We start from the raw sequence: 24,872 nt of genomic DNA, 5'->3' as shown, positions 1-24,872 counted from the left end.
TTATAGGCGGTGTTGCAGTAAATGCTACATTACTGTAATATATAGCGCTACCTTTAAGTACATTTACACCCACAGGGTGGTATTTAATTGGCCATGGAGTCTTGCCCATGGGTCAGAAAACGAGTGGGGAACATCCCTCAGTTCCATGGGGGAGGCACAATGGTATTAGCCGCCTTTCAGACAATTAAGTGGCTCCCATTGGGCCTTCCCTAGGATTCAGAACCCTGGCAACAGAAGTACTGCACGCCAAGACTGACCAATCAGAGGCTGACAGCTTCTTGTTGCCATCACGGTAGCACAGTGGATAGCATTGTGGCTTCACAGAGCCAGGGTCCCAGGTTTGATTCCCCGCTGGGTCACTGTCTGTGCGGAGTCTGCACGTTCTCCCCTTGTCTGCGTGGGTTTCCTCCGGGTGCTCCGGTTTCCTCCCACAGTCCAAAGATGTGCAGGTTAGGTGGATTGGCCATGCTAAATTGCTCTTCGTGTCCAAAAAGGTTAGGAGGGGTTCTTGGGTTACGGGGATAGGGTGGAAGTGAGGGCTTAAGTGGGTCGGTGCAGACTCGATGGGCCAAATGGCCTCCTTCTGTACTGTACTAATTCTGATTCTAAAAAAAAAATCAGCGCCACTGGGAGTGATGGCAGCTGCCAGAAATGCAGCCACCAGAAACCCCAGATTGTCGAGGGATCCCAGGCCAAAGGTGAGTGAAGATGGGATGAGAATCGCAGGGTGGGGTCGGGGGAGAGATGGGAGCAGAGGGGTTGGAGATAAGGAAAGGAGGGTGGCTTCCAGCAAAGCCAGGTCCCTCAATTGGACACAGAATGCCTGATAATGAGAGACCCCGCCTATAAGGCCACTGGTAAACCTCACGGGGTTTGTTGGATGACCATCAGGAGGCACGGTTCCCACTTAATCCCTGCACCACCAGGTTTTGCAGCCACTGAGTGATTAATGTGGGGCCTCTTCTGCGGTTAAGTGGACCCAGCTGAAAGGTAACCACTGGGACAGGCTGGATTCAATTTCAGCCACAGAGTTAAAAAGTCAAAATGATTGGCTGAAGAACCAAAGAGTGACCAAAGAGTATTACTTGTGAATTTGTCAGTGGTCTTTCTTTCTGTGCACCAAGTAATATGATGGAATCTTCAATCAGAAACAATTATTCAAAGAGATCCCAAAGCACAAATACTAACTTGTACACAAATTGTGACATATATGTTTCTGTACAGTGATTGGCACCTAGGCATATTTAACACTGGTTTCAGAGAACTGAGGGAAATGTTTCCAAGTTGGTAGTATGTTCGTTACAATTATTACAATGACTTAATATGCCAAGTGTGTTGCTTAAGAATATAATAAAGAACTTTATGTCAAAGTTATGTTTATGATGCTAAGAGGTGCATGCAGAAAAATGTTTCTCAGTGAATCAGCAAAAAATTATATTAAAAAAAATATAAATTTAGAGTAATCATGGGGAAATTCAATCCACATTTAGACCTTGTATATATTTTTTAATGTTTAATAAAAGATATGGGTAAGCCTAATTAGTACTCATGTTGTGAAGGATAAATTCTTGAAATGTATGCAAGATGTTTTTTTGGAACAGCATGTTGAGGAATCCAAGAGTAAACAGGCTATTTTACATCTAGTGGTGTGCAGTGAAAAAGGGAAAGAGCTAGAATTTTGCGTCAAGTTCAAAAGTGATGGCGTTAATCCGAGACTAGGGCCGGATGTTTCCAACACGGAAGCCATGCATTTCCCCTTGGCCAGTGAGACATTGAAATCTCCGTTCACATCGGTGGGACTGGAGGATCCTGTTGGCATGAATGGCTTGAAAACTCTAAACTAGTGTCTTATATCTAAACAAAGGTAGCAATGAACGTATGAGGGGCAAATTGGCTATGGTAAATTGGAAAGCATTTATAAAAATAAATTTAGAGTACCCAATTCTTTTTTTTCCAATTAAGGGGCAATTTAGCGTGGCCAATCTACCTATCCTGCACATCTTTGGGTTGTGGGGCTGAGACCCACGCAGACACGGGGAGAATGTGCAAACTCCACATGGACAATGACCCAGGGCCACTTGTTTTAGTATCTGGGAATTTCTCCCCACCGAGGCCACACTTTGGCAGCTGTCCTACACCAGCAAGCTGCAAGAACAGCTCCTCGCAGATCAGCGTGCCAATTTGACGGGCTGCCCTTCACCTCCGCAACCTTTTCCGGGATCGTCAAATCCCCCCTCACCTCCCACTCTTATGGGTAAGGCCCCCTGGGCCCGACCCCTGGCACTGCCAACCTGGCACCTGTGCACATTGGCACTGACAGTCTGGCATCCTGACAGTGCTAAGAGTTCCAGGGCATCACCCTGCCTTGTTCCCGATCACCCGGGGGTCTCGAATGGCCTGCGAGAATCATGGGACTAGTGTAATTGAGGAACTACAAGATATTAATACTTTTAAAAATGGTACTAGAGAAATTAATGGTATTTAAAATGGACAAATCCCCTGGAGCTGATCATCTACATCCCAGAGTGTTGAAAGAGTTGACTGTAGGGATGGCACGGTGGCACTGCTGTTTCATGGCGCTGAGGGCCCGGATTCAACCCTGGCCCCAGGTCACTGTCCATGTGGAGTTTGCACATTCTCCCCATGTCTGCATGGGTCCCATCCCCACAACCCAAAGATGTGAAGGTTAGGTGTATTGGCCACGCTAAATTGCCCCTTAATTGGAAAAAGAAATAATTGGATACACTAAATTTATAAAGAAAAAGAGAGTTGACTGTAGAGATAGTAGATGTATTGTGGTCATCTTTCAAAATTCTACAGACTCTGGGATGATTCCTGCAGATTGGAAGGTAGAAAATGTAACCCCACTATTTAAGAAAGGAGGGAGAGAGAAAACAGGGAACGACAGACTTGACATCAGTAGTATGGAAAATGCTAGAATCTGTAATAAAGGATGTGATAACAGGACACTTAGAAAATAATGGTAGGATTGGGAAGAGTCAACATGGATTTATTAAAGGGAAATCATGACTTCCGGGTGCGGCGATGACCAGCTGAGTCGCACGTTTCGGCAGCTCCCGGTGAAACGGACTTTTGGGCTCTTGATAGGAGCCCCAACGGCAATTTTGACGGCTAAAAACACTGTGCGGTAAACCAGAAGGGAATCCCCCCTGGATACGGATGAAAAAAGGAGGAGAAAGTGGCCGGATTGCAGTGGATCCTTTAGAACAGCGGCAAGGAAGGCAAGCAAAAACCAAGATGACGTCGGAAGGTGGCAGTTTAACATGGGGCCCTGAACAACAAGAGTTCTTGAAATGCTGTGTGGAAGAGCTCAAAAAGGAAATGAAGAAAGAGCTGTTGGCCCCGATACTACAGGCGATCGAAGGGCTAAAGGAGGAACAAAAGACCCAGGAGTGGGAGCTTCGGGTCGTGAAGGCAAAGGCAGCCGAGAATGAGGACGACATACAGGGCCTGGTGGTGAAGACGGAGATACAGGAGGCACATCAGAAACGATGTGTGGAAAGGTTGGAGGCACTGGAAAACAACGCAAGGAGGAACAACCTGAGGATTCTTGGTCTTCCTGAAGGTGTGGAGGGAGCGGACGTCGGGGCATATGTGAGCACGATGCTGCACTCGTTAATGGGAGCGGAGGCCCCGGCGGGTCCGTTGGAGGTGGAGGGAGCATACCGAGTGATGGCGCGAGGACCGAGAGCAGGAGAAATTCCCAGAGCCATAGTGGTGAGATTCCTCCGTTTTAAGGATAGAGAAATGGTCCTTAGATGGGCAAAGAAAACTCGGAGCAGTAAATGGGAGAACGCGGTGATCCGCGTTTATCAAGACTGGAGTGCGGGGGTGGCGAGAAGGAGGGCGAGCTTTAATCGGGCCAAGGCGGTGCTTCATAAAAAGAAGATAAAATTTGGAATGCTGCAACCGGCAAGACTGTGGGTCACATATCGAGGGAGGCACCACTACTTTGAGGAGGCGGATGAAGCGTGGACTTTTATTGTGGAAGAAAAACTGGAATGAGTGGGTTATTAAAAAGAACGTTTGAACAAAGTGGTGGGGCGAATGTGGGGGGCGAAGAGGGGGGTTAAAAAGGGGGGAAAGAGGAGTTTTATGTACTAATCCTGCGATGTGGTAACTTTTCTCTCTTCCACAGGTGGTGATGGGGGGAGGAGGGGAGGTGGAGGAGATGGGGCGTTGGCCATTGGAGGCGGGGCCAAGGGAGAAGTGCGGGCTTGGTTCCCGCGCTATGATAATCATGGCGGGAATAGAGAAGCAGGAAGGAGGGGGCGTCGCACGGTGCGAGCCGAGGTCACGGGGGGAAGCCGAGGTCGGCCAGAGTTTGCTGACTTCTGGGAGCAACATGGGGGGAGTAATTACGCTAGCGGGGGATCTAGCGGGGGGGGTGAGAGGGGGGAATTACTGGGTTGCTGCTGCTGGGGAGAGGGGGGAGCTGGTATGGGAGGGGATGGGCGGGGGGGCACCGCCTGGGGGAGATACAGCTGCGTGGGAACCGGGTGAGGAGCTGGAAAAAGGGGATGGCTAATCGACAAGGGGGGGGGTGGTAGGAAGCCCCCCAACCCGGCTGATCACGTGGAATGTGAGAGGGCTGAACGGGCCGATAAAGAGGGCACGGGTACTCGCACACCTTAAGAAACTTAAGGCAGATGTGGTTATGTTACAGGAAACGCACCTGAAACTGATAGACCAGGTTAGGCTACGCAAAGGATGGGTGGGGCAGGTGTTCCATTCGGGGCTAGATGCGAAAAACAGGGGGGTGGCTATATTAGTGGGGAAGCTGGTAATGTTCGAGGCAAAGACTATAGTGGCGGATAACAGGGGCAGATACGTGATGGTGAGTGGCAAACTACAGGGGGAGACGGTGGTTTTGGTAAACGTATATGCCCCGAACTGGGATGATGCCAATTTTATGAGGCGGATGCTAGGACGCATTCCGGACCTAGAGATGGGAAAGCTGATAATGGGGGGAGATTTTAATACGGTGTTGGAACCAGGGCTGGATAGGTCGAAGTCCAGGACTGGAAGGAGGCCGGCAGCAGCCAAGGTACTTAAAGATTTTATGGAGCAGATGGGAGGTGTAGACCCTTGGAGATTTAGCAGACCTAGGAGTAAGGAGTTCTCGTTTCTCTCCTGTGTCCATAAAGTCTACTCGCGAATAGACTTTTTTGTGCTGGGAAGGGCGTTGATCCCGAAGGTGAGGGGAACGGAGTATACGGCTATAGTCATTTCGGATCACGCTCCACACTGGGTAGACTTGGAGATAGGGGAGGAAACAGGAGGGCGCCCACCCTGGAGAATGGACATGGGACTAATGGCAGATGAGGGTGTGTGTCTAAGGGTGAGGGGGTGCATTGAAAAGTACTTGGAACTCAATGATAATGGGGAGGTCCAGGTGGGAGTGGTCTGGGAGGCGTTGAAGGCGGTGGTTAGAGGGGAGCTGATATCAATAAGGGCACATAAAGGGAAGCAGGAGAGTAAAGAACGGGAGCGGTTGCTGCAAGAACTTTTGAGGGTGGACAGACAATATGCGGAAGCACCGGAGGAGGGACTGTACAGGGAAAGGCAAAGGCTACATGTAGAATTTGACTTGCTGACTACGGGCACTGCAGAGGCACAATGGAGGAAGGCACAGGGTGTACAGTACGAATATGGGGAGAAGGCGAGCAGGTTGCTGGCACACCAATTGAGGAAAAGGGGAGCAGCGAGGGAAATAGGGGGAGTGAGGGATGAGGAAGGAGAGATGGAGCGGGGAGCGGAGAGAGTGAATGGAGTGTTCAAGACATTTTATAAAAAATTATATGAAGCTCAACCCCCGGATGGGAGGGAGAGAATGATGGGCTTCTTGGATCGGCTGGAATTTCCCAAGGTGGAAGAGCAGGAAAGGGTGGGACTGGGAGCACAGATCGAGGTAGAAGAAGTGGTGAAAGGAATTAGGAGCATGCAGGCGGGAAAGGCCCCGGGACCGGATGGATTCCCAGTCGAATTCTATAGAAAATATGTGGACTTGCTCGCCCCGGTATTGACGAGGACCTTTAATGAGGCAAAGGAAAGGGGACAACTGCCCCCGACTATGTCTGAAGCAACGATATCGCTTCTCTTAAAGAAGGAAAAGGACCCGCTACAATGCGGGTCCTATAGACCTATTTCCCTCCTCAATGTAGATGCCAAGATCCTGGCCAAGGTAATGGCAATGAGAATAGAGGAATGTGTCCCGGGGGTGGTCCACGAGGACCAAACTGGGTTTGTGAAGGGGAGACAGCTGAACACGAATATACGGAGGCTGTTAGGGGTAATGATGATGGCCCCACCAGAGGGGGAAACGGAGATAGTAGTGGCGATGGATGCCGAGAAAGCATTTGATAGCGTGGAGTGGGATTATTTGTGGGAGGTGTTGAGGAGATTTGGTTTTGGAGAGGGGTATGTTAGATGGCTGCAGCTGTTGTATAGGGCCCCGATGGCGAGCGTGGTCACGAATGGACGGGGATCTGCATATTTTCGGCTCCATAGAGGGACAAGGCCCTCTCCCCATTATTGTTTGCACTGGCGATTGAGCCCCTGGCGATAGCGTTGAGGGGTTCCAAGAAGTGGAGGGGAGTACTTAGAGGAGGAGAAGAACACCGGGTATCTTTGTATGCGGACGATTTGCTACTATACGTGGCAGACCCGGCGGAGGGGATGCCAGAAATAATGCGGATACTTGGGGAGTTTGGGGATTTTTCAGGGTATAAATTGAACATGGGGAAAAGTGAGTTGTTTGTGGTGCATCCAGGGGAGCAGAGTAGAGAAATAGAGGACCTACCATTGAGGAAGGTAACAAGAGACTTTCGTTACCTGGGGATCCAGATAGCCAAGAATTGGGGCACATTGCATAGGTTAAATTTAACGCGGTTGGTGGAACAAATGGAGGAGGATTTCAAGAGATGGGATATGGTATCCCTGTCACTGGCAGGGAGGGTGCAGGCGGTTAAGATGGTGGTCCTCCCGAGATTCCGCTTTGTGTTTCAGTGCCTCCCGGTGGTGATCACGAAGGCTTTTTTTAAAAGGATTGAAAAGAGCATCATGGGTTTTGTGTGGGCCGGAAAGACCCCGAGAGTGAGGAAGGGATTCTTACAGCGTAGCAGGGATAGGGGGGGCTGGCACTACCGAGCCTAAGTGAGTATTATTGGGCCGCTAATATTTCAATGGTGAGTAAGTGGATGGGAGAGGAGGAGGGAGCGGCGTGGAAGAGATTAGAGAGGGCGTCCTGTAGGGGGACTAGCCTACAGGCTATGGTGACAGCCCCATTGCCGTTCTCACCGAGGAACTACACCACAAGCCCGGTGGTGGTGGCTACACTGAAGATTTGGGGACAGTGGAGACGGCATAGGGGAAAGACTGGAGCCTTGGGGGGGTCCCCGATAAGAAACAACCATAGGTTTGCCCCGGGGGGGATGGATGGGGGATATGGAATGTGGCAAAGAGCAGGAATAACGTAACTGAAAGATCTGTTTGTGGATGGGAAGTTCGCGAGTCTGGGAGCGCTGACCGAGAAATATGGGTTGCCCCAAGGGAATGCATTCAGGTATATGCAACTGAGGGCTTTTGCGAGGCAACAGGTGAGGGAATTCCCGCAGCTCCCGACACAAGAGGTGCAGGACAGAGTGATCTCAAAGACATGGGTGGGGGATGGTAAGGTGTCAGATATATATAGGGAAATGAGGGACGAAGGGGAGACTATGGTAGATGAACTAAAAGGGAAATGGGAAGAAGAGCTGGGGGAGGAGATCGAGGAGGGGCTGTGGGCAGATGCCCTAAGCAGGGTAAACTCGTCGTCCTCATGTGCCAGGCTAAGCCTGATTCAGTTTAAGGTATTACACAGGGCGCATATGACTGGAGCACGGCTCAGTAAATTTTTTGGGGTGGAGGATAGGTGTGCGAGGTGCTCGAGAAGCCCAGCGAACCAGAAGGACTCTCAGGGTTGTTAATATATACTGTATAATATGTATAGGTCGTTGCTACAGATAATTATATATTGGACTGTTAAATTATATTTTTGGAGAGTGTTACTTGTGATAAGGCAGTTGCCAATTAGGGTTAGTTTTAATTTTTGTTATTTATTATTTATTCATTTTTTTTTGCTTGTTTATAAAATAGGTCATTGTTATTTGTGTTGTTATAATATTGTGTAAAGGATGCACAATGTACTGTGTTGGTTGACCAAAAATTTCAATAAAATATTTATTAAAAAAAAAAAATTAAAGGGAAATCATGTTTAACAAACCTATTGGGTTTTTTTGAGGATGCAACTAGCAGAACAGATAAGGGGGAACCAGTGGATGTGGTATATTTAGATTTACAGAAAGCTTTTGATAAGATCCCGCACAAGAAGTTATTAAACAGAATTAGAGCACATGGGATTGGGGGGACTATACAGGCATGGATTGAGAAATGGTTAATGAACAGAAAACAGCATTTAGGAATGAGTGGGTTGGCAGGATGTGACTGCTGATATACTGTGGGGATCAGTGCTTGGGCCACAACTATTCAATGATTTGGATGTGGGGATTAAATGTAATATTTCCAAGTTTGCAGATGACACAAAACCATGTGGAAGTGTGAGTTCTGAGGAAGATGGAAAGATGCTTCAAGGAGATTTGAAGAGATTTGGCGAGTGGGCGAAAAATTGGCAGATGAAATACAATCTGGCAAAATGGGAGGCTATCCACTTTGGAAGGAAAAACAAAATACAGAGTATTGTTAATTAGTGAGAGGCTGGGAAGTGTTGCACTTCAAAGGGACTTGCATGTCCTTGTGTATGAGTCACTGAAAGCTAACACGCAGTTGCAGGAAACAATTAAGAAGACAAAATGGTATATTGGTCTTTTTTACAAGAGGATTTTAGCATAGGAGTAAATATGTTTTTCTGCATTTCTATAGAGCCTTTGTGAGACTGCATGTGAAATGAAAATGAAAATCGCTTATTGTCACAAGTAGGCTTCAATGAAGTTACTGTGAAAAGCCCCTAGTCGCCACATTCCGGCGCCTGTTCGGGGAGGCTGGTACGGGAATTGGACCATGCTGCTGGCCTGCCTTGGTCTACTTTAAAAGCCAGCGATTTAGCTCAGTGTGCTAAACCAGCCCCTCGTACTCCTGTGGACTATTGTATGCAGTTTTGGTCTTCTTATCTAAGGAAAGATATACTTGACATAGAGAGACTGCAAACAAGGTTCACTAAATTAATTCCTGGGATGGAGTGATTGTCTGGAATGGAGAAAAATGAAATATACTCAGCCTTTATTCTCTGCTGTTTGGACGAATGAATGGTGATCCTATTCAAATATATACAATTATTACAGGACTCAGGCATTTGACATAGGAAGGGTGTTTATCTTGGCTGAGGGTGGGTGGGTGGGGGAAGTCCAGAACCGGGGACACAGTCTCAGAATAAGGGGTAGGCCATTTAGGACTGACGAGGAGGAATTTCTGCACTTAGAGCGTGGTGAATCTTTAGAATTCTCTGCGCCATGGCACTATGAAGGCTCGGTCTTTGAGTAAGTTCAAGTCTGAGACTGATAGATTTCTGCATATTGTAAACATCAAGGGGATAGTGCAGGCAAATGGTGTAGAATATTAACCATGATTTCATTAAACAGTGGAGGGGGCTGAAAGGGCTGAATGGCCTCCTCCTGCTCCTGTTTCTTATGTTCAAATCCAGAACTGAACTTCAAGGAGGGCAGCATGGTGGCCCGGGTTCGATTCCGACCTCGGATGACTGTGTGCATGGAGTCTGCACATTCTCCCCAAATCTGCATGGATTTCCTCCAGCTGTTCCGGTTTCCTCTCACAGTCCAAAAATTGCAGGTTAGGTGGATTGCCCCTGTTAATTTGCCCCTTAGTGCCCAAAGGTTAGTTGGAGTTACGGGGATAGGGCAAGGGATTCGGCCTTGGTAGGGTGTTCTTTCGGAGGGTCGGTGCAGACCCGATGGGCCGAATGGCCTTCTTCTGCACTGTTTGGATTCTATTCTGTAATTGTATTCTATAAAATAATACCTACAAGGTTCTCTCTTCAGGTTTATAAATAGAACTTTGTGGAATGTGATTAGTTAAGAAAATAACCTGAAAATGTTGACCTTTTAATTAAATTTGCATTGGTGTTACACTATACTGGGTGACATCATCACCATAGACGATCCAACTGTGGATAATATTGTGTTTGCAGTTTGTCATTTTGACAAATTGATTTTGTAGTAGAATGCAGCATCATAGGTTACAGCTGGCTTTCAGGAGGGACGTGGGGAGGTCAGGTGTTGGCTGTATTTTACATAGATAATACAGAACAGTTGTTGCCAATTCCTGGCTTGTTCCTTGAAATTTGGATTGATTGATTATCTGTCAGTGATAAAACTAATCATTTAAAAGTCAAAACATTGATGCTTTAAGTCTCTGAAATGAAAAAAAGTGGTTGAACCTTTAATAATCTCATGGGCGGTGTTGTTCACGATAAAAAATGTCCTCCCTGCACCGTTTGGGCATTTTTCTCTCTTTCTAGTGTTTGAATTATTTGGTTTTGTTTCTCCCCTGTGCATCTCATACACTTATTTTATTATCTCTGAATGTGATTCTTCTTACACACTCGGCGGTAATTTACAGCCCCTCCTGCCAGTGGGATTCTTCGGTCCCAACAAAATCCATGGAGTTTTGAATTGCTCGCTGCACTTTCAGGCCCCATTGCGACGGGGCTGTAAAACTACAACCTCAGTTTCTTCTTTTTGTTGGTCTTTCTTTTCCTTTCTTTTCTCTTGTGTGTGTCTCCTATTCACTTGAATGTTTCATACACAGAAATAAGTGTTTCTTTCACTTTGTTGGTCGGGGAGTGGGATGTTGGAGGGATGGGAAAGGAACATAATATTTCAGTTGCCACGTGCAGCAATTTTGCTATCAACCAGAGAAGTTATTTCCCGGTCCCTGTGAGCAGCAACGGTCTGACGCACTGACCGGAATTTACTTCATGATGGGAATCCCGTCTAGCGGTTCATGAACCGTTAGGAGTCTCACGTTGCTTCCATGGAGTAGCCCAACGCTATTTTAGTTCCATCAGGCACTTAACTGGTTAGTGTCGGGCCTTCCATGTAATCAAAGGCCCAATGAGGTAGAAATCCCACCCCTGAAGCTGCTGGCCAATCAGAGACCTGCAGCTCTCCATTGCCAGCAACAGTAGCTACTGCCAAAAATGCTTCAGGGCCAAGCCAATCGATTTTGAATCCCTGGACACAGTGATGGGGTGGGATGCGGGTTGTGGTAAGGGAGTCGCTTGAAAGGGAGAATGGGGTGTCAGAGGCAAGCCCAGGGGTTGCCTTTCAGCAACACTTCGTTCCTGATGCTCGACCCCTGACAATGAGGGACGGCCCATGAGAATGTGGACAACTCAGCAGGGTTTGCTGGGCAGCCTTAAGGAAGCAAGTGAGGCATTGATTTCCTGTCTAACCACCCCCGTTCCAGCATTGTGACTGCTCTAGTGGGCTCCATTAAATGCTGCCTACTTTCTGCACATTTATATAACACCTATCATGACCTCAGGACACCCTAAAGCACTTCACAGCCAATTAAATACTTCTGAAGTGTTGTCGCTATTCGGGAAAATGAATTCCAAAAATCTGGTGTTATATGGCTTGGATCCACGGAATGACATACTTTTGTCGAAACTGGCCACTCCTATCTGATTGGCCGACCTGTGTCCACACAATATGGTTGACTTCTAATTTTCCTAGGGCATCTAAAGGTGGACAATAGATGTGACTTTGTTGTGCCAGTCACATCCTGAGAACAAGCATATAAAAAAGCCTATTTGAGAAAGGTAAGGTACCATTTTCAACAATGAGATAAATGACCAGCTAATATGGTCAATGTGGTATTAATTGGGGGATTAAATGTTTGCCACGAAAAAAACTTCCCACTCTTTGAATCCCGTCCCTGAAGCTGCTGGCCAATCAGAGACCTGCAGCTCTCCATTGCCAGCAACAGTAGCTACTGCAATCTTTGGCATCCACTCAAGGAGGCAAATGGGTTCTTGGATTAACATCTCATCTAAGTGAGCCACAGCCTTTTGTGGGCCTGCTAAGAATGCTCCTGATTTGTCCGTGTCGACAGTGTTTAAAAAAACCTCTCAGTCTTACAGTGCACTTCAAAAGTATTTAATTCTGTTGTGAAACACTTTGGGATGTCCAATGATCGTGTGAGGTAGACTAGCCTTTCTATTACCTTGGCCACCATTTGAGCAATCTCGAGCAGTCCCTTTCACTCGCATATTTAAGGGGCTAGCGAACACCTGTTTCAAACAGGCACATTAAAAGCCACATGAACCAATATGGCATCTGTTGAAAAGTCTGCAGATTATGATAGAAATTCGGATATCGATTACCGATTTTAAACTCACCCCCCAAAATAATAAAAAACTATTGTTAGTGCAAATACTTGAAGGAACTAATTGTTCAGGATATTTGCAGGAACTGAGCCAGGATTTTTACGTGAACACTCTTGAGGTAACTAGTGATAAGTTTTAGTTTAATTTATGGATTAATTTCATGAGCTGTGATTTGTGTGTCGATGGTCTTCACATTAATTCAGTAGTCTATTCCCTGTGAATTTATTTGTGCTGCCCTGTTATCACTTGGATGGCACCAGCATTCCAAGCAGAAATCTAATGCCCTGCAGGACGCTCACACAAAACTGGTGAGAGCGATAGCATTTTTATGCTGAGCAATGGCTGGTGTAACATGGAAAACAAGCGTGGGTATGAAGGGAGATGGTACGAGGATGGTTCAGCTGTGAGATTTCTCCTATTATACATCAGAGGCCTTGCCTCTGACATCTTTCAAGGGCATCACGGTGGCTCAGTGGTTAGCACTGCTGCCTCACAGTGCCAGGGACCCAGGTTTGAGACCAGCCTTGGGTGACTGTTGTGAGGAGCTTGCACGTTCTCCCTGTGTCTGCGTGGGTTTCCTCCGGGTGCTCCGGTTTCCTGCACAGTCCAAAATTGTGCAGGTTTGGTGGGATTATGGGAATAGGGCGGGGTGTGGCCTAGGTAGGGTGCTCATTCTGGGGGTCGGTTCGGTCCTAGTGCCCTCCTCCTGCACTGTAGGGTTCTATAATCTCCGATATTTGTCATAATGCTGAGGCTGAATATTTCTGTAGTTGGCTGAAGCAGTAAGAGCTGTATTGGTTAAAGACGGTTCTCTTAAAATCAATAAATATTCCAATTAATTCCAGCCCCGATTTCTGATATTCTGGATCAAGGCACTTATTTTTGATTTTTAACATAAATGTTTGTCACCAATTTGTTTCTTTTTCGCATAATGACATGCAATCATTAATTGTAGCCTCATGAAAATTGTAGCACAGCCTATTCAACCAAAGTAACACACATGGAAACAAATTTACATTATTATAACGTGCAGGACTTAAGTAACTTTAACCAATTGTCATGTGATTGCTTATTCAGTGAGGAGAAACTGTGCGGAGACCTTAACCAAAATAAATTAAAGACACGCAGTTTTAGGAAGAAAATGAGTATGACATCACGAATACACGTAAAGCCAGAGTCTCGGATAAAAGTCGCAGAAGGTAAGTAAGCAAATATAATTTCTTGTTATTGAAGTTAATAAATGAAAGACTGGGGATAGTTTTCCCATTTCCCAGCATGGAATGGACAAGAGATGAATGAGGTGAGAGAGATCATTTTTCAGCGCAGTCAGTAAGGGGGACCATAAGACCATAAGACATAGGAGCAGATTTAGGCCACTCGGCCCATCAATCTGCACCACCATTCAATCATGGCTGATATTTTTCTCATCCCCATTCTCCTGCCTTCTCCCCATAACCCGATGCCCTTATTGATCAATAACCTATCTATCTCTTCTTAAAGACACTCAGTGGTTTGGCCCCCACAGCCTTCTGCAGCAAAGAGTTCCACAGATTCACCACCCTCTGGCTGAAGAAATTCTAGGTCAATCAAGGTTTCTGGGACTCCACATTTTCATGGTCCAGACGAGCTACTAGTGTAAACCGCACTTCCCTTATCAGCTTGCCAATTAAGAGGTGGGAAACTCATGCTGCTGCATATTCCTAAGTTTTTGTAGCAGCTTAAAAGAGGGTTTTGCTTTGTGGCTAAAGTAGGAAAGAAATACCATGGAACTGAAAGAAGAGGCCTCTGGCCAACATGCATTCACGGATTGATGCACGATCATGACCACTAAAGCGAGGTTGTAGTCCAACTGAAGGCTTTAATAAGCTAGATGTTTCCCCCAGCAGCTCAGGTACAGAATGAAGGCTGCTGGTGCGGCACGGGCTCTAATACCCCGCCTAGCAGGGCGGAGCTACCGTACATCCTAACCAGTAGAAAGCATACAGTTCCCACCAATGGTGCTCCAGCCTATCAGGTACCGTAATACCTATAATACCACACGGATACTGCAAAGTTTTCAGATGCAGCCTTAGAGACGCTGATGAAGCAACTCACAATAGAAAGGTGATTCTCTTCCCAGCAGATGATTGGCAGGCGAGCATGTATCACAGAATCACAGAAAGTCACAGTGCAGAAGAGGTCATTCGGCCAATTGAGTCTGCACCGACACATGAAAAACACCTGACCAATCTACCTAACCCCATAACCTTGAATGTTATGACATGGCGAGTACCCATCCAGGTACTTTTTAAAGGATGTGAGACAACTCGCCTCTACCACCCTCCCAGGCAGTGCATTCCAGACTGCCACCACCCTCTAGGTAAAAAAGCTTTTCCACACATCCCTCCAAAACCTCTCTTTGAACTTGCATCCCCTCATGACCCTTCAACTAAGAGGAACAGCTGCTCCTTAAGCACCCTATCCCATACCTTTCATGATCTTGTGCAGCTCGATCAGGTCACCCCTCAGTCTTCTCTGCCTAAATGAAAGTAACCCAAGCCTATCGAACCTCTCTTCATAACCTAAATGTTCAATCCCAAACAACATCCTGGTGAATCTCCTCTGCACCCCCTCCAGTGCAATCACATCCTTCCTCTAATCACACAGGTGCAATTAGCACTTTCGCCAGGACCTGGTTACAATGTTGGATGAAATGTAATAATCATATTAGAAATTCGAAGCTAGGACTCCCTATCAGGCTTTATGCCCAATCCGGAGAATCCTTCCTTTGCCTCAGCACCATCAAACCTTCCCTTCCCCACTTGCCATGACCCTCCACTCATCAGCAGGGGAGACCTGACTTCAGCTGTTTTATAAGGATTCAAACCTCCAAATGCTGCTAATGCCTTCACTACTTCTTGGCCACACCCACTGCTTCTTCCTGTTATCATTCACACAATGATCAGGCTCATATATGTTGAAAAAGCTGAACCGGGGCACATCTATACATAAGTGACTTGGAGGAAGGAGCTGAAGGTATGGTTGCTAAATTTGCTGATGATACAAAGGTGGGCAGGAAAGTAAGTTGTGAAGAGGACCAAAGGCCCAAACAGTCATAGATAAAGTGACTGTGAAAAGATCTGACAAACGGAGTATAATGTGGGAAAATGTGAAATTATCCATTTTGGCAGGAAGAATAAAGAAGAAGCATATTGGATTGGATTGGATTGAATTGGATTTGTTTATTGTCATGTGTACCGAGGTACAGTGAAAAGTATTTTTCTGCGAGCAGCTCAACAGATCATTAAGTACATGAGAAGAAAAGGGAATAAAAGAAAATACATAATAGGGCAACACAACATATACAATGTAACTACATAAGCACTGGCATCGGATGAAGCATACAGGGTGTAGTGTTAATAAAATCAGTCCATAAGAGGGTCATTTAGGAGTCTGGTGACAGTGGGGAAGAAGCTGTTTTTGAGTCTGTTCGTGCGTGTTCTCAGACTTCTGTACCTCCTGCCCGATGGAAGAAGTTGGAAGAGTGAGTAAGCCGGGTGGGAGGGATCTTTGATTATGCTGCCCGCTTTCACCAGGCAGCGGGAGGTGTAGATGGAGTCAATGGATGGGAGCAGGTTTGTGTGATGGACTGGGCGGTGCTCACGACTCTCTGAAGTTTCTTGTGGTCCTGGGCCGAGCAGTTGCCATACCAGGCTGTAATGCAGCCCGATAGGATGCTTTCTATGGTGCATCTGTAAACGTTGCTAAGGGTTAATGTGGACATGCCGAATTTCCTTAGTTTCCTGAGGAAGTATAGGCGCTGTTGTGCTTTCTTGGTGGTAGCGTCGACATGGGTGGACCAGGACAGATTTTTGGAGATGTGCACCCCTAGGAATTTGAAACATATTATCTAAAAAGTGCGAGATTGCAGGCCTGGGATTCTCCTAGCCCCGCGCCGGGCCAGAGAATCGCCGCAACCGCGCCCCGATGCCGCCGCGCGATTCTCCGAGGTGCGGAGAATCGCTGTCATTTGCGCTGGCGCGTTTGGCGCGTCGCGGGCCGCTGTACGAGGCCAGGCCGGCGATTCTCCGGCCCAGGTGGGCCGAGCGGCTGCGCGGAAAAAGCAGCGTCCCACTGGCGCCGTTCACACCTGGTTGCTGCCAGCAGGAACTCTGCGCGAAGGGTCGGGGGGCGGCCTGCGGGAGGGGGGGGGCTCCGTCCCCGGGGGGGGGGGGCCTTCGGTGGGGTCTGGCCCGCGATCGGGGCGCACCGATCAGCGGGCCAGCCCCTCCCCCCCCGGGCCTACTTTGTTGCGCGTCCGGTTCCAGAACCTCCGCGCTATGTTGCGTTGGGGCCGGCGAGTTCCGTAAAGCCACCGCGCATGCGCGGGTTGGCGCCGCCCCAGTGCCAGGACGTGAGGCTGGAGCGGCGTGAACTGTTCCAGCGCCGTGCTAGACCCCTATGGGGGCCGGAATCGCTGGTGCCCGCGCCCGTTTCGCGCTATCGTGAAACCCGACGGCATTCACGACGGTGCGGACAGTCTGTCCCGCGATCGGAGAATTGCGTCCCAGAGCTTTGAGATGCAAAGGGTCTGGGAGTCTTGGTGCATGAATCTCTTAAAAGATTAGCATGCCACGACAACAAATCATTAGCAAAGCTAATAGAACACTGTCATTTATTGTGAGGGGAACTGATTAAAAAGTGGCGAGGTTATGCAGGGAATTGGTGAGACCACATCTGGAGTACATTATACAGTATTGACCTCCTTATTTAAGGAAAGATGTAAATGCGTTGGAAGCAGTTCAGAGTATTACCAGGCGAATACCTGGAACAGGCAGGTTGACTTATGAGGAAAGGCTGGACAAGCTAGGTTGTATTTGCTAAAGTTTACAAGAGTAAAAAGCACCTTGATTGAAATATATGAGATTCTGAGGGGTCTTGACAAGGTATTGATAGCAGAGTATTTAAATATTTTTAAGGCAGAGCTAGATAGATATATTGTTGATAAGCAGGTGGGTGAAAGGTTATCGGGGGGTAGGTATTAATGTGGGGTTCAGGCTACAATCAGATATGCCATGATCTTATTGAATGGCGTGTAATATTTGATATGTATATTTGGGCAGCACGGTAGCACAGTGGTTAGCACAGTTGCTTCACAGCTCCAGGGTCCCAGGTTTGATTCCCGGCTTGGGTCACTCTGTGCGGAGTCTGCATGTTCTCCCCGTGTCTGCGTGGGTTTCCTTTGGATGCTCCGGTTTCCTCCCACAATCCAAAGTGCAGGTTAGGTGGATTGGCCATGTTAATTGCTCTTAGTGTCCAAAAAGGGTAGGTGGGGCTACTGGGTTACAGGGACAGGGTGGAGGTGTGGGCTTGGATAGGGTGCTCTTTCCAAGGGCCGGTGCAGACTCGATGGGCTGAATGGCCTCCTTCTGCACTGTAAATTCTATGATTCTATATTGTCAGTATAGTGAAGGGTTAATAATTGCATCTATGTGCAAATCAAACACCAGAGGGCGTTACTACTTCACTGTATATAAGACAGCCTGTCTAGGAATTCTGGGAGAAGCATAGGGCGAAGCTGGAAGGAGAGCTGAAGAGAACATGGAGAGAACAGAGTGAAAGTTGAATAGAGGTATATAGCACGAGGTCAAGTCATAGAGTAGTTTAATAGTTAGATAGAATATTGAATACTGTAGTACAGATTCAATATCATTTGTTTATTGTCTATAACTCAGTAGAGTGTGCGAACTTCATTTAATTAGTAGCGTAATAATAAATTAGTTTGATTGAATCTTTTGATTTTTATATCGTCTTTGTCAACACTACATCGGGCAATCCTGGATGAAAAGACAAAAAATGCAACATATTACCAGTCGTGGTAATATAACATGGCGGAGCAGGCTTGAGGGGCCGAATGGCCTACTGCTCCTAATTGATATGTTCGTTCAATAGACATGGAGACAAGGGGGACAGGGGGACTGTTTTCCAAACAGCAAACATTCACTAATAATGAAGAGGCCGCTATCAACATCATTGGAAGATTCACAGGATTAAACATCAAACATAGGGAGACTGAAGGTATTTTTCCTTTGTATTCTCTTTCGGCCCAACTCGTTCAGGTGCACACTGAGCATAATAAGATGGTAGTACAATGACCTGCTGATCTGCTATAGCTTTTTCTCGTAATTACGCCTACCCCATATCCCTCTCCTTGTTTCCTAGGTCAAATTGATTCTTCAGCCATTAGTTCCAGACTGCTAATAAAAAGCCCAGACATCATTGACCCGGAGCATCACATGGGAATGAGCACAGCCACTGCCCTCCTCCTGTATTACTGCCATTGGAGCAGAGTCTCCCTTGGAAGCACCAGAGCACTGAAATAGGTTACAGAGCAGTTTAACCAGGCACTATGGTCTTGCACTGAAATAAAGAATAGTTTCTAGTAGGAACAGGGCTTGGGATGCACAATTGACCTGCACCCATTCAAAGTGATGCAGGCACAATGCGAATTTCATGCTGCCTGCATCTCAATAATAATAATGATTAACACTTACATTATCACTGCAATACTGATATTGTGTTACTGTGAAAATCCCCTAGTCACCACATTCCGGCACCTGTTCGGATACACAGAGAATTCAGAATGTCCAAGTTACCCAACAGCATGTCTTTCGGGACTTGTGGGAGGAAACCGGAGCACCCGGAGGAAACCCACGCAGAGAGAGGGAGAACGTGCAGACTCCACACAGACAGCGACCCAAGTGGGAATCGAACCTGGGACCCTGAAGCTGCGAAGCAACAGTGTCAAACACAGCGCCACCGTTCTGCCCAAACTCATGGATTTGGAGATTGAAACACTCCCAAAAACTGACAAGACCCTAAATGGGAAAAGTCTTCTGTCGAGAGCTTTCTTCCTCTTCCTTCTATGAGTAGCTTCTCTTCTCTTGTAATGATTGTGGCATGCAGCACAGCACTAGTTGCACAATTAATTGAGTGGCTGCATGCTTTAGTTGGGGTTCCAAGATCGAAAAAGATTAGTAGCCCTAAATCCAGACTGTGCCTCTTAAAGATGAGGTGCATTCTGGCTGTAGCAGGGGCTGGAATTGATGAAGGAGTTGAAAAACCTACAGAAATGATGCAACATGCCAGAGTGGATTCTCCAAGGCTCTCTCATGCAGCATTGGAAGCTGTGGTGCAGGAGCTGGACATCCCCCGCAACTTGGAATCAAACCCCGATTGGAAAACGTGATCCACCCACCCCTTCCTTAGCCTAACCTGGTCCTTCATGCAGAGCTGCGTCTCCTGCAGAAAGACCACCTCCGCTTTCAAGCTCCTACGATGCGCAAAGTCCCGGGATCTTTTGACCGGTCCATTGAGCCCTTGCACGTTCCAAGTTATCAGCCTTACCGGGGCCTATGCCTCCCATTCCCCTCTACCATCCGCCATCCTCCTCTTTTGGCTCTTCCCCTGTTAATTTCACCCTATACCTGGCCCATCCAAAATGGCCCCTTTCTCTGCCCCTGACCATGTTTTTCTCCAACCTCGCCTTGTCGCATCCCCCCCCCCCCCCACCCCCCTCTCCCTCCTACGGCCACCTCTTTGCCTTCTCCCCCACCTCACTTCCGTTCATCAGCATGACCTGCCAGCATGGCAACTCCTGCCCAACGGCTTCATCCACTGACCCCCCCACCCCTCCCCTGCCGTCACCTGTTGCTCACGAGTCGCCAGGTATCTTTCTGATACCGCCACGTGGTTCAAGCTCAAGTAATGATTAATAATACAGCACACCGCTTAGTAAATGTTAAATCAACGATCATTTATTATATACAGCAATGGATACCTATACAATAATACTACCTCTAGACTATTACCTACCACTAAAGGCCAATAGTTAACTTTGGTGATGGCCCACCAGGTCAGGGAAACAAATGGCTTATCGAATTGGGTCTGGCCTGCGGGATTCAAAAAGGCTGGTACGGGTCGATAGTCTGGAACACCTCTCTGGTAGCGATCGCTGGAGTAACACTTACTTGTTCTTTCGTCGAAGGGTCTCGAAGGTTGCGAGTAGGAGAAGAAGGGTCGATCTGAACTTGGCCCCTATCTTTATAGTTCCCAGGGGCTTCCCGCCTCTCGGAGCGGACCTTGACCCTGGTCCCAAGTGATTGGACTTGGTCCCAATCACTGGGTTCGATATGCTCCAATAATGGGGCGATTCCTTGATCGGGGGGTGGTCGTTCACCTTTCTTTGTCTCGGCCACTGCTGGCGACGAGAGGTCTGGATCGGCGTTCAATTGCTAATTTGTTGCAATTGTTCCCGGGGATAGCCGATTAATCTGCAGATGGCTGGGTTGATGTGCTGCTAATGGTTGCAGGTATCGGTCTGGGCCGACTTCCCCAGAGCCGAATACACTGTTCTGTCTGCAGCTGTCCGTTTGTGCCCTGTTGGCTGATTTTCCCATCAGCCTTTTCAGTTCGCCATTTTACATCGGGGTTTGGCCAAATTAATCAGGAATCAGCCATTTTAGGTGGCTACACATCTCTCTGTTCTGTTCTGTGAAGAAGGCCCCCCGCTGACCTTACTCTCCCGCACATAAACAATGACTCATCTGGAACCACAGGTCACCTTCCCCAAGAAGAAACAAACAGAAAAAAAAACACAGCCCCAGGCAGCAGGAGGGGGAATGGGGGCAGCTGTTCCCTTGCAAACTTTTCATCCCAGCTACTCTTTGTCAACCCAACAGAAAAAACAAGAAGAAAAACCTCCACATCAGAGGAAAAGAAAACCCCCCACTCCCTCCAACCCCCACTCTACCCATGCTCCCAATTACATCAAAGTGCCAGCACCTCAGTCTCCCAGAGTTGTTCAGTTCAGTTCTCCCCCAGTGTATGCTCCTTGATAAGTCATTGGCCGCTTCTGGGGTCTCAAAATAGTATTCCCGAGCCTCATACATCACCCAACGCTTCGCCGGGTAGAGCACCCCAAACCTGATCTCCCATCGGTGTAGCACCGCCTTGGCATTGTTGTACCCTGCACGCCGTTTTGCCAGCTCAGCTCCAATGCCCTGGTATATTCGGACCTTGTTCCCCTCCCATTCACAGTTGCATTTCTTCCTGACCCACTGCAGAATCTTCTCTATCTCCACAAACTTATGGAGCCTCACGATCACCCCACGCGGCGGCTACCCCGCTCTAGACTTCTGCCTCAGGGACCTGTGCGCTCTGACCACCTCAGGGGCCTTACCCAACATCCCCTCCGCCACCAGCCCCGCCACCGTCGCCGAAAGGTACCTCGTGGCACTCGCAACTTCCACTCCTTCTGGCAGGTCTACGATCCGCAGATTCTGCACCCGATCTATTTTCCTGCTCCTCCACCTTTGCTCTCAACCTCTTGCAAAGTCTCCTAAGAACCCCACCTCCAATGCAACCACCCGATCGCTGTGTTGTGATATCACCCTCTCAATCTTTCGGATGTGCGACTCCTGCGCATCCAAACATTTCTCCACCCTCTCCATCGAGCCTTTCAGTGGTGCCACAGCCCCTTTGATGGCCTTCGAATGATCCTCCTGCATCTCCTTCCTCTGCTGGCGAAACCCTTCCTTGATGAAGGCCATCAACTGTTCCATCTGGGGCTTTCCAATTTGCACTAGCCCTTCCCCGTCTGCCATCCTTCTACTGGCTGCTGCGCCACAGGTCTCTTCCAACTCCTTGGCCAGGTCTTTCACCTTCTTACATAGAACATAGAACAGTACAGCACAGTACAGGACATCGGCCCACGATCTTGTGCCGACCATTTATCCTAACCTACGATCAACCTAGCCTACACCCCTTCAATTTACTGCTGTCCATATGCCTGTCCAAGAGTCGCTTAAATGTCCCAAATGACTCTGACTCCACCACCTCCGCTGGCAGTGCATTCCACGCACCCACCACTCTCTGTGTAAAGAGCCTACCTCTGACATCTCCCCTGTACCTTCCTCCAATCACCTTAAAATTATGTCCCCTCATGACAGCCATTTCCGCCCTGGGGAAAAGTCTCTGGCTATCCACTCTATGCATGCCACTCATCACCAAGGTTTTTGTTTTTATTTCCGTGCCTTCCGGTGTTTCTGCCTAAGGCATTGGGTGTGGAACAGCTTATGTCGTTAATTTGGGCGAGAATGTTGGCGAGAATCCGGACGGCGGTCCTGCAGAGAGACCGACAGTCGGGGGTTTGGTGCTGCCCGACCTGATTTATTATTACTGGGTGGCGACCGTGGAGAAGGTATTGAGTTGGTATGGGGGTCAGGAGGAAGGCTGGGTGAAGATGGAGGATAGGTCGTGCAAGGGCACAATGCGGTGGTGGTGGCCACGTTACAAATATGGAGGCAATTACGGCAGCAATTTTAATTGGAGGCAGCGTCGAAGTTGGCTCCGATTTGGGATTATCACCTGTTCGAGCCTGCAAGATTGGATGCGAGGATTAGAGGTTTGGAGGATAAGGGTATGATGGTAATGGGGGATTTATTCCTGGAGGGGCGGTTTGCGAGTTTGGAAGAGCTAGTGGAGAAATACGGTTTTGCGCAGCCTGAAATGTTTAGATACTTGCAGGTTCGGAATTTTGCTAAGAGGGTTTTTCTAACCTTTCCAGTGATCTCGCCATCATCGTTGTTGGAGAGGGCCCTGTCATTGGCGGGGGTGGAAGAGGGCAGTACTTTAGGAATTTACAGGAGGATTCTGGTGGAAGACATTGCGTTACCGGGGGGGGGGATTAAGGTCAAATTGGAGGAAGAGTTGGGAGGGAGATGGAAGAGGGGGTATGATGTGAAGCATACGCAGGGTGAAGGCGATGTTGTCCTGTGCGAGGCTCGGGCTTATACGGTTAAAAGTGGTTCGTCGGGCACACTTAACAAGGGCTGTTTGAGTGGGTATAGGATAAGTGTGAGCAGTGTGGGAGGGGCCCAGTGAATTATGTATGTATGTTCTGGGCATGCCCTAAGCTGGCAAACATCTGGGGCTCCTTATTCAGCACCATGTCAGAGATCTTCCAAATGGAATTAGTGCCTGGTCTCCTAGGGGCTATTTTTGGGGTGTCAGACTGGCCGGAGCTGCAGACGGGGGCAGGGGCATATGTCTTAGCCTTCGTCTCGCTGATTGCTCGCAGGCGATTTCTGTTGGAGTGGCGTCAGCTTCTCCACTGTTGCTAACTTTAGCTGTTTCTTAATTTGGCTCTGTTTAATTACGTTGGCTCAAGAGTCGCCAGGTATCTTCCGACACCGCCACAAGATTCAGAACTGAATACTGATCAGTGACTCGATACACCAGTTAGTAAGTTCAAAAGCAATGCTCATTTATTTACACAGAGTCAAATCTACTCATGCATAAACTCTACAAACTAAACTACCACTATTACTAAAGCAGATACTTAGCTTCGCGTACCCACTCAGTCAGAGGAACAATGGCCGTTGCTCGGTTCTGAGGCTGCTGGGTTGAGCTGTTTACAGGGTAGCAATTAGGAGCGTCTATCTCGTAGCGTGCGTTGACTTGGAACTTACTTGGTCTGATGTAGCTGCTAGGCTGGTCTCTCTCTTCGCTGAGAGCCAAAGCCAAAGGAGGAAAATTCTCCCTTGGGGAATACCTTTTATACTAAAAGGGCTTCCGTCGCTTTTGGGCGGGCCTTGAACTTGGCGTCAATTAATTGGGTCTTTCCCCAATCATTCGTATCGATCTTCCTCCAATAGTGGGGTGGTTCCCTAATCGCTGGGCGTGTCCTAGGTGACTGTTGGTCTGCTTTGGTTTAGCCTCTTTTGGCGCCGGGGTGTCTGCCTTAACATTGTTTATCTAAATGTTTCCCTTTTGTCCCCGGAGATGGCTCATTAGTATGTAGATTGCTTAGCAGTTTCTGTCCTGTCTCAGAGCTTAAGGTTCTAATCAACAGACAGAGCTTGTACCTGCTTGTTTCTTAGTATTGTCCAATTTTCCCTGCATTCTTTGCAAGTGTCCATTTTGTAATCGGGACGTGGCCATCCCAGATGGCTACACTTCCTCCTTATGATTCTCAACGCGAAGCGTGAAGGATCGCACTACTACGTCATCTTCATCCTCTGACCAAACGGGGCACCCATACTTGGGCTCTACACTGTCCTATCCTATGCAACACAATTTTACCTAAACAATTTTAAATACATTCATTATCATAAAAACTCTACGTGGCGCTATGACATTAATACATGCATTGCAGAAAAATAAAAAAACTGGAACCTCTAACTATTCGCAATAAACTATCCTCATTCAAACAATCCAAAAATACAAAGAATCCAAAAATAATCTATACATCTTAAACTGTACAAAATAGCAGCACACAAATTTCTCTGGCCTGGCAGTCAGACACAGAGGTTTACATCTCTTTATTCTATAGAATACATTAAACAAAATGGATGCATTTTAATCCATCCCAATGGCTTCGGGGGTCTGGTGAAATCCGAAAATGGGG

At 47.7% G+C, this 24,872-nt stretch overlaps 1 protein-coding gene across 3 annotated transcripts in view; it reads left to right on the top strand.

Moving 5' to 3' along the window:
* Window positions 1–24,872, top strand: part of cfap92 (cilia and flagella associated protein 92 (putative)) — a 185,710-nt gene that overhangs the window by 23,046 nt on the left and 137,792 nt on the right. For all 3 annotated transcript variants that reach the window (XM_072472553.1, XM_072472552.1, XM_072472551.1), the window contains exon 7: window positions 13,502–13,623. In XM_072472553.1, the coding sequence (XP_072328654.1) occupies window positions 13,502–13,623 (122 nt within the window). The remainder of the gene's footprint in view (window positions 1–13,501; window positions 13,624–24,872) is intronic.

Source organism: Scyliorhinus torazame, chromosome 13, assembly GCF_047496885.1.
Source record: "Scyliorhinus torazame isolate Kashiwa2021f chromosome 13, sScyTor2.1, whole genome shotgun sequence".
NCBI classification, from domain to species: Eukaryota; Metazoa; Chordata; class Chondrichthyes; order Carcharhiniformes; family Scyliorhinidae; genus Scyliorhinus; species Scyliorhinus torazame.
The sequence above is the reverse complement of the archived record's forward strand: the minus strand, read 5'-3'. Positions and strand labels throughout refer to the sequence as shown.